Source organism: Vombatus ursinus, unplaced genomic scaffold, assembly GCF_900497805.2.
Source record: "Vombatus ursinus unplaced genomic scaffold, bare-nosed wombat genome assembly UNPS02004868.1, whole genome shotgun sequence".
Taxonomy (NCBI): domain Eukaryota; kingdom Metazoa; phylum Chordata; class Mammalia; order Diprotodontia; family Vombatidae; genus Vombatus; species Vombatus ursinus.
Window position 1 is genome coordinate 940,228 of NW_020944646.1, and position 18,884 is coordinate 959,111.

An 18,884-nucleotide genomic window follows, 5' to 3' on the forward strand; every position below is an offset into this window, starting at 1 on the left:
AAAAATATTAAACACTAACAATGTGCTAGGCACTATGCTAAGTACTAATATAAATATAACAAATGAGACTTTCCCTGTCCTCAAAAAGTTTATATTATAATAGGGAAGAAAACACATATAAGGGAGTGATTTTTCAGGGAGGTGTGTTTTGGAAAGGGAAATCAAAGGAAATAATGACTAGATAGATCAATTAAATTGACAAATTCCACTAACCCTTGAGACCAATGCCAAAGCAGGTTCCTAATAGAACTAAAAAATGCCAAAGACAATTCCCTCCTATTTCCACTCACAAAAAGCTTATTTTTTCCTCTGGTTTAAAAAAAAATAATCTTTAAGGATGTAACCTAAATTTAAAAGGAAAGCAAGCAAAGCACACACTCCCAGAAATAGATTACATTGTGACTAGAAAGGCCTTCTACCACCCTACTGGCTACAGGAAGAAAATAAGTAACTTTTTCAGTGAAAAAGGTGAGTTTTGTTCTTGTTATGGGAAAAGTTTAGCTAAATTAGTGTACATAATATCTAAGAGTGATATTATTAAAAACAAAGCATGAACATTGGCTCTCATGTTTTTGCTTTTTTAAAAGAGCTGAAGAACATGGAAGCAGCCAAGAAAGCAGCATCTGGAGAGTTAAAAGTAAAGCCATGCCAAAGCAAAAGACCTTCCAGTGAAATACAGTAACAGAAGCTTAAAGTAAAAATCATAAAATGCTGATGATGCGGAAATACAAGGGGACTTGGGGATAGTTGCAAATACAAATCCATTACTTGGGTTTTCTTTAGAGAGAGTCAACATAAATGCCACATACTTGCCCATCAATAATTCAGCTGAAGGAAATACCATGTTCTGGCTGCCTCTCTACTCTTCAGAGTCGCAAAAGAATCAGGTGAATGCTGACTACACTCCAATAGGTCAGATAACTAGGAAGGAGTCGAAAAGGCTATTGGGAACAAGGAAGACAGAAGCTGTATTTAAGAAAGAGTAGATGTGCACATCTGCATAGTGCTAACGAGTTAGAGCAGCAACTGAAGAAAAGCAGGATATAGTCATTTCACATTTTCAAGATCAGCTTACTTATGTGTTACGGAATTTCTCTCTCTCTTTCTCTCTCTTCTCCCTTCCCCTCCTCTCCTCTCCTGTCTTCTTCTGTCCCTCCCCCCACCTCTCCTTTTCCCCCTAGCTTGGCTATTATATCCATAGTTTCAGCCCTGTTTTTACAGCTAAGGAAAACCTCCATCTTCCCTCTTCCACCCCCACCCAAGAAAAAGGATAGAGCCTAATCACTAGGGAAAATACATTTTTTTTCCTCTTTTTATTATGAGTTCTAACAGAACTTTTGTCAAACATTGAGCATGTGATCACATGACAGTTTCCTTCACTTGTTCTCACACAAGCTATTGATAGAAGAGCAATATTTTGGGAGGAATGTTTCTTAAGCCATCAATAGCTTCTTCTCTGTTTATTTCATTCCTTTGTTCCATAATATGACAACACATTCGAAGAAAAAGAAACTTTTAAGTTGTGAAAATATCAAATATTACCCATCAATCACTGAATCATGCTATTCAAAGTGCTAAAAATAGAACAAAAATATACTCCCAATGCAGCTAAATAAACACTTGTGGATGCCTAAAATGTGATTGTGGTCTGATCATTTTCTCTACATTTTTTTTCACACTTCCATCTCCAGTTAAAAAAAAAAAAGGTAGTGCAGTGTTTTCGGTTTTCTGGGTACTGGGAGATTTTGGGATCCAGTCCAATGAAGTTAAATGCCATCAGTTCCTGACAGGTGTCCATAATATCAAGAAAATAATGGCCTTCTTAGAGTCTGAAAATAAGCAAATGTGCAAAGCTGACTAAATTTTATCTGTCCTGGCAGCTTCAGGTCTATTCTGTTGAAATTTGGCACATGTCCGGGGGGGATGCATGGAAATAAAGAACAGACTGGAGGAGCACCCAAGTGAATTGTTAGAGAAATAAACATTTTTAGTCAAAGAAAAACTACTGAACATCCCATAGCACCTTTATCTTGTTGTTATGAGGGTACCAGGATCCTTCGGACTTTTACATCATGTTCATTCTCATTTTTCATACATTTTCAATGGGCCCTTGCCCCCTTCCCCATGAACTACACTGTAGCTTACTTTTCTTTCTGATCAAATAACATCTTACTAATGAGACCAAAACATTAGAGTGGTTATTTGTTTTTTTTTTGTTTTCTGTTTTTTTTTATATATATACTGATGGTAAGAATAAATAAAAAAAATACAACATTCATTGCACTGGTCAGCATTTGTTGACAATAATGAAAATGTCTACGATGAATCACTAAATTAATGTTAAAACCCTATTATCAGTGTTGTACTTTTTTAAAAAACTAAAAAATCCCATAGGGAATGTTTTCTTATAATTCTGCCCCCTGCAGGTTCTTTTACAATAGACTTTATTTATTTATTTATTTTGTAATACAAAACATGAATATGAATTAGCAGCTTATATCCTTTATTTCAGACACAGCTGAACTATATAAAATGGATTTTCTGGGAGCATTAGAACAAGCTTTCTGTGTTTCTTAAAGATAGAATGATACATTTAAAATAAAACTAATTCTTTATTCAGTAGAATTAATTGTTTTAAACACTTTTAGGTCTGATTTAATGTTTACTTTTGTATAAATACTGTTTATTTTGAAAACATTGATTTTCATTAATATTCATGTTTTAACCTCCTGAGTTCTCAGTTAAATCACCTTGAAATTGATAAAGTTTTTTTTACTTATTATTACAAACTGAAACAAAGGAAGTAAGAATGCTTGATTCTGAATGTAGCATTGAAAAGTAAATACAGTGAATTAACATTTAAATACAAGGGGACTCCATAATAGGTTGCAAAGATTTGCTCTTACTGTTTAGAAAATAACAATTTGTATAATACAATGTGACAAAACATATTTGATAACATCCTAGTCCTTCCCTTTGGTTTGGAAGCCATCAATATAAATCTCATTATGACTTATGTCAATTCACCCCTTTTGACTGACTTGCCTGGCAATTGCACATAATCTCATTTGCAGAAAAAATTAAAGGGGAAAAAAGGGAGTTGAATATTGAAACAAAAACAGCCACAAACACATTCATGCCTTTCCAGGAAGTGATCAAATATAGGTTGAGTGTTTTTTTTTTTATATATATAAGGGTACATCAACTCATTTTTAAACAAAACAACACCCCCGCCCTTGATCTTATCTTCTTAGCACTCAGCAGTGGTCACAGTAAAGTGACTGGTAGACATTTGGGTCTGGAGTGTCATTTGACAAGCAGTGAGTTAAATGTTAAGACAGTTAGACCCACCCCCTCCCATTCTGCAGGGTCACACACCATGCTGACATTAGAAGGGTAGAGGTGGGGATGAGGCAGGACAAGGAAGAGATTCAGGGCTCTGATTGGTGGGGCCCTCCTATGAACGAGTGTTCTCCACATCTGTTTCCTGAATTGGAATTTTGGCCTTTCCGTTGTATCGCTCTCAGAAGGCCAACATGGCCTTGCTGTTGCTAGGCAGAACAGCAAAGTGTATATGGTGGTCCTTGTCCCATCAAATAGCTTTGTCCAAGCACTCCAAAGAAATGTTAAAAAAAAAAAAAAGCCCAAACAGAAAGAAATCAAACCCATTCTAAAATTATACTAATGAAGCAAAAAGGGTTTCCTATCTATACATCAGTCTCTTCATTAAAAAATGTAAATATACAAATTCCAGTGACATATAAAACAAAGTCAAAAAATGTAATGGCAAGAGACATGGTAAAACAGGAAGACACTGATGCTACAAATAAATTGCAAGAACATATGTACAAGACCCTGTTTTTCCTCGTATTTTATAGATTGTAATGCATGTTTTAACAGCAGCAGTCGAGGATGTAGTTCCAGGCACTGGACTGCAGACTCAGCTCCTACTCCAAGGGACAACGTCGCCCCCTCCTTTTCTGTCACCAAATCACACTGGATATACTGGTCTCCCGTGGTAAGAGCGGCAGTATTGCACTGTTTGTGTGGGCCTCGTCTGGGTTCTGCTCCCTGCTGGATTTTGTCTGCGGCCGCTGTCCGTTGATAAGTGTCATAGGGATGTTACAGTAGGTATGCTGGTTACCTATTGAGGTAAGAGGCAGGGTGCCAGTAGGAGGTACATCGTATTCGTAGCTTCTATAATAGTGTTTCTGACGCATTTGTGAATGGTACGTGTTGTGAAACGTGGAACGCAGATCTGGATGGGCAGTGGCAAGTGCGGTGGAGGTGGCGGCAGCCATGGAAATCGCTGAGACAGTCTGCAGCTCCCCGAAGGGCCCTTGCTCACTGACATCTAATACCTGCTCATGGGTAATGGGTTCTATCCTCTTAAAAGGCATTTCGTATTGTAAACGTTTCCAGAATTTCGAATTCAACTTGTTGCATTTTGGTCCATGCCATTTAATAACCGTCAGGAGTTTAATGGTGTGCTTTAGAGCTTCCACCTCCTGGTAATTCATGATTCCTCGGAGTTCACTACATTCTATTAATATCACTTTAATTTCTCCTGTGACTAGCATGTTTCGAAGTCGGGTCTCCAGTTCAAAGATACTCCAGCCTCTTCTTACCACATAATTAGGAGTCATAACTATAATCAGCCGCTTACTTTGATCCACACATCTTGCCACATCTTCAATGTATGCTACAAAATAGAACAATGGTCTCTCAGAATTAGTAAGACTAACACTTGGCCCAGAGAGCTGTGTACACAAACTTTGGAAGCTAGACAGATCTCACTCAAGTAATTCTGTCCTCTCCCTTTTTATCAGGGGTTGAACTGTTTACTTTAGAAAGAAGGAGATAAACAGTAAATATCGGAAAACAGAAATCAATTTGACCAGGAAACACAAATTCATTTAAACTGATGTAACTTTTGAAAAGGATAGAAATATTGCTATAAAGTATAAATCTCTTAATTGATTTTTTTTAATGCTGAGGTTATAATATACCTTTTGTGAAGTTATGGAAGCGGTTCTTCAAAATTATTATTGTTATTTTTATAATTTTGTTTGGAGCATTTATTTATTAATTCTATTTATTAGACATATTACAGATAAATATTTTAGAGTGAATAGAAGATTATCATATCAAACAATAAATCTCTATGTAAAAGCACATATACAGACATACCCTTGTTCCCAATATATAAAGAATTTAAAACAATTAACTTACTTCCGGTAGGGATCAAATCTCTGTCTGGAATGAACAATTTGTACCCATAATGTTTTTCTAGCATATCAGGCAGAATTTCAAGGGCAAATCTTTCTTCTTCCCCAGTTTCTTGATTCCACTGGTCAGGGTCCACTTTGGTGTATGATAAATATGCATCATAATCTTTGTTGTCTGTTGAAATATTAAAGTTATGTTGGAGTGATTATTATACAAAGACAACTTAATTATATATCTATATTTACATAAAGTGATATACATTATATATATACATATATATACATACATATATCTCATGTCAAAGCAGGAAAAAATGATTCATTATATGGATGTATTTAATATGCCAACCCAGGAAAGATGTCTTTATTTATTTTCGTCAATGTCAAGTGCACTGGAAAATTTTAGAGGCATAACAGGTCATGTTTTTTTCTTTTTGTTGTGAAGAAAGTAGGAAAAAAAAATCAATGAAAAAAGTAGCAGAATGTTAATTTCCTTCTAATCCTCTCAATAACAGTGCTATTGAGCTATAGAAAATCTCATTTGCTTCTAAGAGATGCCTATTTGGGTAGTCTTCTCTCTGCTGTAAGTAATGTTGCATTTATTCCATTCTGCATCTGGAAATTAACGAACAGATCTATTTCTCCTTCTCTTCCTAATCCATTTTACAGAGCAATTATTGCAAAGAAGACTAATCTTAAGCTCACACATTTTAAACTGCCTTTTTGTGGCATTTGTACACAAATGCGTGTGCTGACAGATTTTCATTCTTAACACTGGGGAAAAAAATGCCACACTCAAGAATTTCAAAAGAAAAAAACACATTTTACTCAATTCCCTTTGATTTTACCTATAAATTATTAATGAAAAAATTTCCATCATTCTAGAAAGTTTGCTCCCTGAGCTGTTTATGCTGGAAGTGCTTAAGAAGTTATCTAATTCTAACGACTGTCCAGTGCAGATCTCTCTTCCTTGTATAGCATTTTTTAGCAGGTAGTTAACTAACCTCTGAATACTTCTAGTGATGAAGAGACAGTAATATTCAAGAAATAGTATTAAAAAAGGGTCAGTGATAAATCCCCTTGCCTTATATATCTACATAAAATTGTGCAGAGTGTGAGGAATAAAAAAGAACTTGAGATCTTAATGTAAGAAGGTAAATTTGGTTTTATAAAGATTAATGAGACTCTATGAGATGTGACTCATGCCAAGAATATGTTTATAGTGGGCATAGCTTCTTGCAAAGGAATAGATGAGACAAAAGGTGTGGAAGAAGAGTTGTTGTGCCTGACTCTTTGTGATCCCTGGGACCATGGAATTTTCTTGGCAGAGATACTGGAGTGGTTTGCCATTTCTTTCTGGATTAAGGCAAACATAGGTTAAATGACTTGTCCAGGGTCAAACAACTAGTAAGTCTCTGAGGCCAAATTTGAACTTAGATCTTCCTCACTCCAGGCCCAGCACTCTATCCACTGAGCCACCTAGCTGCCTCCTAGAGTACTCTTGTACATAAAATATAGATATAACACACGCACGCACGCGCGCGTGCGCGCACACACACACACACACACACATCAACTAACCAAAAGGAGAAATCTGAGAAGAAAGTATTTAGGTAAAGATCAATGAAAAAAGAAACAAGAGATTTTGGAGTTGGAGTTTAATAGAGACTACTCAACCAGAAGAAGGACTTTAACTATGTATTCAGGAAACAGAGCATTAACTTGATATCAAAATGTGCTATAGTAGGGATTTGGGGGTTTCAACTATCTGAACATCTGCTGAATCTCTATCTTTGCTAATAGCAGATCAACTGATACATGTTTGGCCTGCCCCTTAGTGATATTTTTTAATCAGATTTTTTTAAAATCAGATCAAGTATAGCAATTCCCTTCATCTTTTACCTTAGGAAGTAAAGGAAGATGGGCAGCTAGGTGGCACAGTGGATAGAGCTCTGGTCTTGGAGTCCAGAGGATCTGAGTTCAAATCCAGCCTCAGACATTTGACACTTACTAGCTCTGTGACCCTGGGCAAGTCACTTAACCCTGATTGCCTCACCAAAAAAGGAAGTAAAGGAAGAAGGGAGCTCTTCTACTTGATCTGATTTAGTACTAAAGAGTGACTAGTTGCTAAGTTCAAAATTAGAGGAGCATTAGGAAGAACAATAACTAAAACTCCATTTTGGAATTTGTGAAAACTAAAGGGAAAATGTGTTATACATTTTGTATATTCATAAATATATAAAAGTTAGCAGTATGTGAAGGCAAAAACATGAGGAATGCTAGTCGTTTAAAAACAGTCTCAGGAGTTCTAAACCTCAGCATTAACTAAGCCTAATGATAAATTATAAAGACAATAAAACACTAAAAAAAACCCAACTAATTGAGAAAAGAGAAAGATTAAAGTAGGGAAAAGGCTATTGCTCAAAAGTGGGATGATGATTATGAATGACAGAGAGAAGGTAAAACTATTCAAATGTTCTGGTTTTTTTTTTCTGTTTTCACTATGAAGGGAACAATCTTCAGATTGGGAAGGGCAGGATGAAAATGATCAAAAGTGAATTAAAACCCAAGATAAGTAAGGACATATTAATAATGGCTATTTTCATATTGCTTTAAAATTTGCAAAGCACTTTATCTATATCATTATTTGATTTCTCATCAACCTGTGATGTAGATTATATTATTACCTCATTTAGAGATGACCAAACTGAAGTTGAGTCTTACAAAATTGTCCTGTGTCAGTTAGTACAGTAAACAGTTAGTAAGTAGTAAAGACACAATTCAAAGTCATCTTCCACCCTCCAAATCCAATACTCTATCCACTATGTAGTTGTACTGCTAGCAGAGTTTCATATCACTATTCCCAGTTAACTACATGGAAAGGTATGGAAGGTATGGAAAAACAAAACTTGTAGTGCATAGAATCATAGGATCATAGAGCTAGAATTTAAATGGTATTGGTGGTTCCTGAAGAAATGTAAAGAAAAGAGGTGTTATTGGGCAAATGGGCAAATATCTTATTTTCCCCCAAAATGAAGATAGAATCAGCCAATGAGTATGAATTTCTAGTGGAATTCTAAAATATATCACTACAGGGATGATTTATGAGTATTTGAAAAGGAAAGCAATGATTATTGAGACAGCATGATTAGTCATAGCAAGTCATGTCAGACTAACCTCATTTCCTCTTTTAAGGCTTAAGAAACCAACAGATGAAGAAAATTTTGTAGCTATAGTATAACTGAATATCAGAAAGGAATGTCACCAAGTGATGATGTCTTTGTGGACAATAGGAAGAGAAACTGACTAGAATGGTTAGGGGGATAGAGAGACAAAGAGAGAGAAAGTAAAATATCAATGACAACCTGGAGGGTGGTTGTTATCCTCTCCTGTGCCCTAGGTCTTGGTGTCTGTGATATAGATAGATAGATGATAGATTGATAATAGATAGATGGATAGGTGGATGGGTGGATGATAGAGATAGAGATAAAATAGATATGGATATAGAAATATATATAGTTAAATATTCTTACCAAAATATGTTTTAAAATTTTGCAATGTGACTTTAGGTTTTTTTTTTTTATTTAATAACAAAAACATTGGATCCTGAAATCTTAGTTGGTAGGGTCATAAAATAATGGGATACAACTTAACTTATGGTAGCAAAAACCTGAAATTTATATAGAAATGTAAATTATCATTTCCATGCTGATATAATACTGATAATTCACATAGTATTTCACAGATTTTTGAGATGCCTTTGCTTTGCTGCAATATATATCTTCACCGTGAATAGATTGTATCATTGTATAAATTCCATTAGCCCTCAAACCATGAAGCCATGAAACACTTAACAAGATTTCTCTAACCTGACTCAGACCCATACGTTTTTTGAGACTCCCAAACCATTTGAACAATATTTTGAAAAACTAATTTTAAATTGGATTTAAAACATTTGTAATTATATGAAAATAAAGTGACAGAAGTAGGGGAAAACCCCACAAGAATACCTGTATTTGCTCGATTGGGCAGACCTTTCTTCAATTTTAAAATGTTAGTATACTTTGCTTTTTTTCCATGCAAACTAGGAAACTACTTCCTAGCTTACTTTCCTTAAGAACTAGGTCAATCAACTTCAATAGGCTTAGAAAATTTGAATATGAAAGATGAAGTGTTTCCATGAAATAGAAATGTTACTCAATCATAATACTTTAAGTCTGAGAAGAAACTATTTGCACATGGAGGAAAGATAGGAAGTTTGGGACCAGAGCCAGATTGACTGAACAATTATCTACATAAACACCTGAGACACATGGAAATGACACAAGTGTTGACAGCTCACTAAATAGGAGAACAAATAGATTAAAAGAAATTGTAGGCACAGATCCAGAAAAGCAAAGTCAAGAGAAGAGTAGCAACGCATGGTTGAAGAAAAAGCAATTTTTTCCCTAAAAATTCATCAGCAACAACTTTTTATTTTAATAAATTTAATAAACTGGCTCAGATTCTTAAAATCTAGCCACTGGTCAGATTCTTATAATCTAGCCAATAGTTTACTAATGTTCAGACTCCTTAGGAATTTGCCCAATATGACGAATGTTCTAATAAACCTTGCCTTTGGCTGAAAGAAGGCTTGGGTAGAATTCTTTTGGGCAGGACCCGCGTGTTGTGATATTGGGGTCCCAGTAACCCAACCTCTAAAATGTATCATTCCTCCCCCATATGGGGAAACTAACCCCAAGTTCTTCTCCAGCCGAGACTGGAAGGTATGTAAGCCTCCCCTCCCTCCTTTCTTGCTCTGCAGTTAGGGTTGGCTCTCCAAGCATCAAGGCTTGGAGGTGCTTTTCTGGCAGACAGTTATGTGGCTGCCTCTCACTTGGCCTGATACTCTCAGGCTCTTGGTCCACTGGGTTGGTTCAAGGCCATGGACCTGGGTACACCTTCTGCAGCATAGAGGACAAGGACTGATGCCCTCTCCAGAAGTATATGCTCAATTCTGTTAATTCCCTTAGTGCTAAGGAATTGGGGAAAACTGCAGTTGCTTTTTGGTTCCCTGAGGCTTACTTACTCCCTTCCCTCTACACTCCTGAATCTTTCTTCATGGAGGTTACAGGGGAAAGTTAGAACAGCTAAAAATATCTTGGCAGATTTTGGAGGTTTTGTGATTGAACATTAAGGAGTTTTGAAACTCCTCCTTACAAACCTGGCCACTCCCTTCCCTTGAGTCAAGAGGGTATCTGTTAACCCCTCTCATAGGAAAAGAGAGTTTCACCCTTTACCCCTCACCTTTGATTTCACCCTCCTCCACCTGGGAAAGGAAGGAGGGGGAGTGGCAGCAGCTATGGTGTGGGTCCCCCTGGCAATGGCCTAGGGCCCTAGGGCAACCTTTGCCTAGAAGCATCACCCAGGTTCAGCACATCCTGCTCAAGGTAAAGAAACTGGCCTCCAAACTTGGGTAAGCACCCTCTTAAAGTTTTAGTTTTAACTGTTAATGATGAGATGTTGATTCTCTGTGTAAAGTAACTTGGAAACACATTTGACAAAACTGAAGTCACCTGATTGGTAATGAGTTTGTTTCAAGTTTCAAATTGGTGAACTTTTTGTATCAGTTATGTCAAGCAACTTTTCATAATTTGGTTAACACTAACATAGTTTGGCTATTGTTGGTTATTGTTTCAATGTGTAAACTAGCTGAAAAGCTTTTTTGGGTTAGGGCTTGTTGAGAATTTGCAAGTGTATAAAAGTCTCTAATGATTGGCTTTTTTATACCAGGACAAATTTAAATTTGAGATGTAAATCCTGGAAAAGTTTTTCCTAAACTGTGATTAGTGAAACTTGCTCTTTGAGGTAAAAGCTCATAAGATTTTATTTTGAGTTGTCTGTCTCCCTTCCTAAGAGTAGTCATCTTCTAAAATTCTATCTCTAGCTGTGTTTTCTATTATCTCTACACTGTTAATGAATTTATCTATTTTCAAGCATCAGTGATCAGATATCTCCAGCAAATGACTTTCTAAATTGTATCTCTAACCTTGCCCTATCTTCTGAACTCTAGTTTGGCATCCATGTCTACTGGATATTTGCAACTTGATTGATACTAACTACTTGCATGACTTTGAGTAAATCATTTCACTAATCTAGTCCAGAGTTTATAGATATCTAAAAGGGAAGTGTTAAAATAGACACTCTTTTAGATTCTTTCTCACTCAAACAATTGGTGAAACCTAGAGAATGAAAACTCCCCATGCATAATACAATCCTTAGCACCTAACAGAAGGCTTCTGCACTTTCTAGATTGCTCAAACCAGGATGACTGTGGAAATGCTTAACACTAGACTTGACTACAGGGTTTGAGAGTAATCAGTGATTTCAAATCCATTACAGGGTTATAAAGGGCTTTCAGAGTTAGCTTAGCCACTCAATACTAGCTAAATGACAAATACTCAATTTAGAAGTTGCTGTTCAATAAAAAATTGTGCAATTATAATGGCATTTCCAACTGGATGTTTTGCAGCCCTCCTCACCCCCAAACTCAACATATCTAAACACATGTTTGTCCTTTAGACTTCATCCTCATATCTTCCATAGTACCCCAAAGAAAAACCCAAATCCTCTCATTGACTTCTCTGGAGACTGTGACAATGCTAACAATGCTTCCCCAGGCTTAGCATTTGTCTTCAAATAGAAGATGAAGAAATGTACTTTCCTTTTTTCCCCCCTTAGATTAGTAGGGGGACTATGAGTCTGGAATATTGTATATTCTGCCAGATACAGTTATTGTGCTGGTTGTTTTTTCTTAACTAGTTCTTTTTCTTATAAGCAAAGGGATTCTGGGTGATCATGGGGCAGAGGGAAAGGAATGGGGGAAAGGGAGGATTAACATATGGAAATAACTGTGATATAAAAATACAAATTGTCAATAAAACTTTAAAAATAATAAAAATAAATTGTCACGGTAACCAGAGAGCTCAAACTGATATTGAGAACTTTCAACAAGACAAACCAGGACTGCAGTTGAAACTGCAGTAGAAAAATCCACACTTTCATCACATGGGAAAAAAGACTATCTTAGACAAATGAGACTAGTAACCTTTTAAAATCCAGAGCTTATTTTTAAATGGACTCCAAGACCTGATTACACATTGCACTAGTTCAGTTCTTATCGCTTCATATCCTCTAGAGTAATTTATAGAGACTGAACTAACACCCACTGGATTGGAAGGAGCTGTTCACACGCAAATAATTCTAGCCTAAATGTAGTTAGAAAAAGCCATTCCTGGCTTGAGCAGATGCTCAGCTTCTAGATCAATGGGAAGCTTGATGTATATCTAATTCCTCTGTTCCCCCAGAGTCTACATCAGCCACCCAGTAAAGATCTAGGCATTTATTTGATACTGAGAATAAGCTGCTGATTTTAAAATTTTCAGATTTCAAAGTGCCAAATAGAAGATTAAATTCATCATTGCTTATTTTCTCAGAATAAAATTGATGCCAAGGTATTTAACCCAGTTATTTTCCTAATAAAACAAGAATTAAGAAGTTTCTGAAAAATATCCCAAGGGTTTTTTGCTTTGTTTTTGAAAACACATATTTATATTTACACAGAACTTACCAGTTTACCAGATGCTTTCCTAATAACAACTCTGTGAGGTAGGTAAAGTAAATCTCATTCTCCCAATTGAATGGGATGAGGAAAAAGAGGCATATGAAGGTGAATGATGGCTACTTGTCTGTTGAATGTGGGACCCAAAATAAGGTTAATGGCTCTATGTTCAATGCTTGCTCTACTGCACTAAAATATTGACAAATCTTAATGTCCATGAGCTTTTTCTGTCTTCTGAATCTGTATGAATGAACACAGGTACTTAAATGCACAGAAGTAGTCAAATTATATTACTAACTTAAAGAGATAGGTTCAAATATACTGTGTAAATGTGCTTGGATCAGGATTATTCAGGTGTGTAGGATGTTATATCTAATAGTGAAGCCCTTTACCTTGTCCACTATAAAAATGTGTAAGTATGCTCTTTGTAATAATCTTTCATAAACTCAAAGTTAGTTATTAAGTTATTGATCAATGATTTACTTCACATAAGGTGACGCTGACTATGACTGTGTGATGGCAAGCATCCCATTAGAAGTGAATGATTCTGCCTATTATCTTGTTGTTCTATAATGTTAAGCCAAACAGCTGTTTTAAGGGATTTATTTTTCACTGCTTAGACTAATGAAATTCACTAGATGGTTTGGCATTTATAGAAACATTCTAAGAGAAAGGGAATTCAGCTATGAGGAGATACAGAAGTAAAGTTTAATAAGAAAAGGGAGACGTTATTAAGGAATCATGGGGGAAATAAAAAATAAACATAAAATAGAAGAAATGGATTGAGAAATCATCAATGCAATTCTTTTCCATAATCTGGGAGGCTCTTAGCAACACACTTTTGTGGAGCATGGGGGTGTACAATACAGAATTGTTTAAGACAGGAAGCTTTGTCACTTTTTTTAGGTGAAGTTATAAGTGTTTTGGAAGATATCGTACGGGGAAATCAAAGTTCATAAAGATGGCTTTATCTTAGAAGTATTTGAAGGATTTCCCCCTTCTATTATTCCCTTCCCTGAAATTCAAAACAGCCAGGGATATCCTTTTGATATCCTTTGGGATTACCTTTGACTGTTTTTTATCAGTCATGATGATACTTTTATTTGGGTGCTGAGTCGGAACTCTGTGGATATATTAAAAGGAAAATCTCTACCCCTCCAGTCTCTTCTTTCTGTTGATATTGCAGCTTAAAGATGATTTTGTGAGCTCCAGGGGACTGATGGATGAGGGCAATTCCTTTCTACCCATTGAGCCAGAAGCTAATGATGATCTAGGCAAGTCTCGGTCTGAGATGGGGTAGCCTCCTACTCCATCTTTTTTCACTTGGTACATGGCCTTGTTAGATATAAAAAGGTAGTTGGTATCGTTGCCCCTCAATGTCATACGATTGTCTAGGAGTCCAGGAGCTCATGATTTGTGTTCTGGTATGAAGGAAGAACACCCCAGAGCTGAGAGTCAGGTTCTGAAAATCATTCTTACCCTTCAAGGCCAGCAAGAAGAAGACTTCTGAGGAGTTCCTACATGCAAAGTGGAGATAGGGTTAGACCTGGAGTCAGGAAGACTAAGATCAAATCCAGCCTCCAATACTTACTAGCTGTGTGACCCTGGGCAAATCATTTAATCTTCATCTGCTTCAGCTTCCTCAATTATAAAATGGGAATAACAATAACACCTATGTCCTAGGGTTATTGTGAAGATCAAATGAAATAATATTTGCACAGGGCCTAGAACACAGTAGGTACTTAATGTTAATACGTGTGATTTCCCCCTCCTTCCTCCTTTGTTATATTTATATAATTATGGCTCAGAAGCCATTTAAAAGAGTTATCAGGGCAACAGGAAGCAGTCAGAAGATATCTACATCTTCTCTGAAGTTTGTGCAGGGAAAGGGGTTGCAAAGACCACTCTGTCTCACTTCCCCAAGGAGGTACTTATAATCAGATTATCATTCAGGGTCTTTTGTGGATTTTTCTCTTATACTAGGAAGGGTGCTAGATTTAGATCTGAGGATCCCTTAAACATAATTGAAGAATTTATAAATCATTGCCGCTGTTAATTGTCTGAATAATAACAAGTCCTTTAAATATTAGAATCCTAGACTCAGAGGACATATTAGATATAACCTAGCCAAACTCACTTGTTTAATAAATGGAGAAACTGCAGCTCAAAGAATTGAAATAATTTGTCCAAAGTCAAAGGACTATTTAATGGAACTAGGAGAATGCACATCTTCTGAAACAGATACCATGCTTTTTTCTTGGCAGCAAAGAAAATAAAAGACAATACCTTTTCAAGAAAACCCCCAAGATTGAAAATGAGAAATTCAAATGAGTTATTTGGTATAATAGAAGACAGAAGATACTATGACAAAGTAGAAATAAGATTGAGTAAATGTTATCTGAAGACTGAACAGTGGTCCCAGGGAGAGAAGAACATAGAAAAGTAATAAACAAGTATGGTTGTTTTTATTATAAGACCTACTGGAAGATAATAGCTGAGAGAAGGTTATGTTTTCATTAGGGTACTGGCAAGAAACTGCTAGTCATAGATCAAATGCTCCTGAGCAAGTAAAACCTACATAACTTGTAATTTAACCTCTCTGGGCCTCAGTTTTCTCATTTTTAAAACAAACAAACAAAAAAAAGGATTGGACTACATGACCTCTAAGATCCACTTAAGCCTTCAACTTATATACTGGTGGGAGCAACTAGGTGGCACAGTGGATAGAGTACTGGACCTGGAGTCAGAAATAGTCTTCTTCCTGAGTTCAAATCCTGCCTCAGACACTTACTGGCTGTGTTACTGTGGACAAGACAATTAACCCTGTTTGCCTCAGTTTCCTCATCTGTAAAAAGAGCTGGAGAAGGAAATGGCAAATCACTACAGTATCTTTGCCAAGAAAGCCCCAAAAAGGGGTCACAAAGAGTCTGACATGACTGAAAAATTACTAAAAATCAAAAATTGTATCCTAATAAAAGATGAGTAGCCCCAGAAAATGCAGAATGGTCTGGTCTAGACAAATTCTAGCTTAGGTGCACCAAGAGGAAGGGTCCTTGGCAAGGTGGTGAGCTGGTTAAATGAACAAGAAGCAAAAACAATAAAAAACAAACATCGTTTCCATCAAGTAAGGAGGGTGAGAGAGATGATCTGGTGACCTGTAAGAGTTTGCCATGCTTGTGTTTCTGCCAGTAACCAGTAATAACCATGTGCACAAAATGTGGCTATGCTTCCCTATTAGATAAGATAAAAAGACTGGAGAGGAATGTCCCTATTTGATGGATTATCAGGAAGTAGGATGTGTTTGATAGAATGGAAGAAGTTCTTCAAAAGGAAAACAAAGTCCCCCCCCCCCCAAAAAAGAAAAGATTCTGAAGAAGCAAGGTAGAATCTTAGTTTCTATAATACAGGAGAAGTGAAGGACCATTGAACCAATCTTTCTCCCTTTCTTCCATCCTTCATTCCTTCCTCCCTCCCTCCCTCTTTTCCTTATTTCCTTCCTTCTTTTCCTTCCTTCATTTCTTCCCTCCCTCAATTCCCTCATCTAGCGCATGAGGGGGTTGAACTAGCCATAGAACATGGAGCTGCACATGCTAAAGAGGAAGCAATTTATTAAGCTACAATGATGAATGACAACCTGCACATACAATAGAGACATGTCTCTATTAAATGTCTCTATTAAAACATAAAGTTCTTGAAAGCAGGAATTGTTTCATTTTTTCTTTGTATTTTCTGTATTATAATGCCTTACACAGAGCAAGCACAGTTGTCTTTTGGATTAGATTGAATTGAACTGCTCTTTGGCAACTTACTGATGAGGGGCTCTGAGGCAGTCTTATATCAACTGGATATGAACAGCAGTGGGACTATGCTGTCTTTCCAGGGCCTGACTGCGAGGATCCTGAGATTTGTCAAAACTGACAACAACTATTCACTTCTGGTGATTTACGCAGGGGCAAGTTATAGTTCCACAGGGAACTGAGAAGGCATTGCTAGGTATTTGGAAGTTCTGAACAAGAAACTAAAGACCTTAAGGGTGTGGAGTGTTATCATTACTATTATTGTTTAAAGATAAAGGCTTTAGAAATTCAGAAACGTTGTTTTGATAAATGAATAGGTGGTTGGGAAAATGGTAAAGGAGAATGAGAACTAGAATTCTTGATCATGACTTAAAACACTACAATTATAGGTTATTGGTCAGGGTTAACATTAAGTATATGAGAGCAAATGACAACATATTTGCTTGGAGACTTAGGAATTTGATCAAAGGGGCTTTAAATGGAAAATAAAAGAGGAGAGATAAAATTTTCTTGATACATCTGACATGTCCAGTAACAAATAGTAGCTAGTAGGATACAGGGAGAACAGTCAGCCTGACATGATGAAATTCAGGAAAGAGCTTTGGAATTGGAACTGGTTTCACAGGCCACATCGAACAATTATTAGCTGTGTGATCTGTGGCAAGTCACTCTGAGCCTCATTTTCCTCATGTAGATAATTTTTAGTCCTACCTACATCATAGGGTTAATGTGAAGAAAGTACTTTATATATTTTCAGTGTTATATAAATTTGAACTATTATGTTATTAATAGTAATAGGACCAAGAATTCCTGGGAAATAATATTACAAAAGAAAGGCAGTAACAAAACCCATGACTTTAGGTGTCTTTACAAAAATATGCAGTGCTGTCTGAGACCTTTGATGAGGGGTGTGCTATTGCATGTTTAACAACTAGCTCTCTGAAAAAACAAATGTATGCACAACAGACTTAAACTTTCCTTGGAAGGTCTACTCAATGTACTGAGGACCTTCCTCAATATTTCTTAACATTACATGGGATTTATTATAATGTAATGTTAACATATTATCTCTCATACACAATAGGTCCAAATCCTTTGCTGGTTATACATCTCTGATGATATTTTGAATACTGCTTCTCTTGTATAATTCTTAGTTGGTGATATATTGCAACCTATTCAAGACCACCATGTTCTTTACATTGTCCTTCCAGTAATCAGTAAATTTAATTCCCTGGAGAATGTTAAGAGGAATTAGACATCTTAACTAAAGGATTGAGGTCATGTTCTAGACCTCTGAGTCAAGAGCACAAAATGGCAGGAGATTAAATTTATAAAATTAAGGAACAGATTTATAAACATGGTATGGGAGCACACTAGTAGTGAGGAGTGACTTCAAAAATCTAGATAATTGTAAAAACTGTCCCTACATTAAAGACAGAAAAGTTGATAATTTAAAAATAAGCTTTTATGATAAATCTAGTCTTCATAAGAGAAAACAGTGATGAGAACTGTTATTCTAGATCTAATTCTGGACAACAAGGAAGAATTTCTTCATTTTTAATTTTTTAGTTTAATACTTTAATTTTACCTGATTACTTGTAAAAATAATTTTCAACTTTCATTTTAAAGATTGTATTGCAAATTCTCTCCCTCTCTTCCTACTCCTTTCATTGAGAAAGCAAGCAGTTTGATATAGGTTATACATGTGTAATATATTTCTATATTGGTCGTGTTATAAAAGAAAATATAGACCAAAATGAAAACCCAAGAAAAGTAAAATTTAAAAAATTATGCTTTGATCTATATTCAGATTCATCAGTTCTTTCTCTGGGGATGGATATTATTTTTCATCATAAATCCTTCAGAGTAATCTTGGAACATTGTATTTGCTTGGAATAGCTAAGTCATTCACAGTTGATCATCTTACAATATTGCTGTTACTGTGTACAATATTCTACTGGTTCTACTCATTTCAGTTTGCATCAATTCATGTAAATCTTTTGAGGTTTTTTTGAGAGCAGCTAGTTCATCATTTCTTATATTATAATAGTATTCCATCACAATGATATACTATAAATTGTTCAGCCACTCCCCAATTGATGAGCACTTTCTAATTCTTTTCCACCAGCAAAGAGCTGCTATAAATATTTGGGCATTATTCCAAATTGCTCTATATAATGGTTGAATCAGTTCACAACTCCACCAATGGTGCATAGTGTCTTAATTTTCCCACATCCCCTCCAACATTTATCATTCTCC

The 18,884-nt window shown here is 36.0% G+C and overlaps 1 protein-coding gene across 1 annotated transcript in view; it reads right to left on the reverse strand.

Annotated features, from left to right (window-relative positions):
* Positions 1–3,983: 3,983 nt before the first annotated feature.
* IL1RAPL1 (interleukin 1 receptor accessory protein like 1) overlaps positions 3,984–18,884 on the reverse strand; it is a 691,792-nt gene continuing 676,891 nt past the window's right edge. Inside the window, exons 9-10 of the mRNA XM_027842324.1 lie at positions 5,233–5,403; positions 3,984–4,702 (exon numbers count right to left, since the gene is read on the reverse strand). Of these exons, the coding sequence (XP_027698125.1) occupies positions 3,984–4,702; positions 5,233–5,403 (890 nt within the window). The remainder of the gene's footprint in view (positions 4,703–5,232; positions 5,404–18,884) is intronic.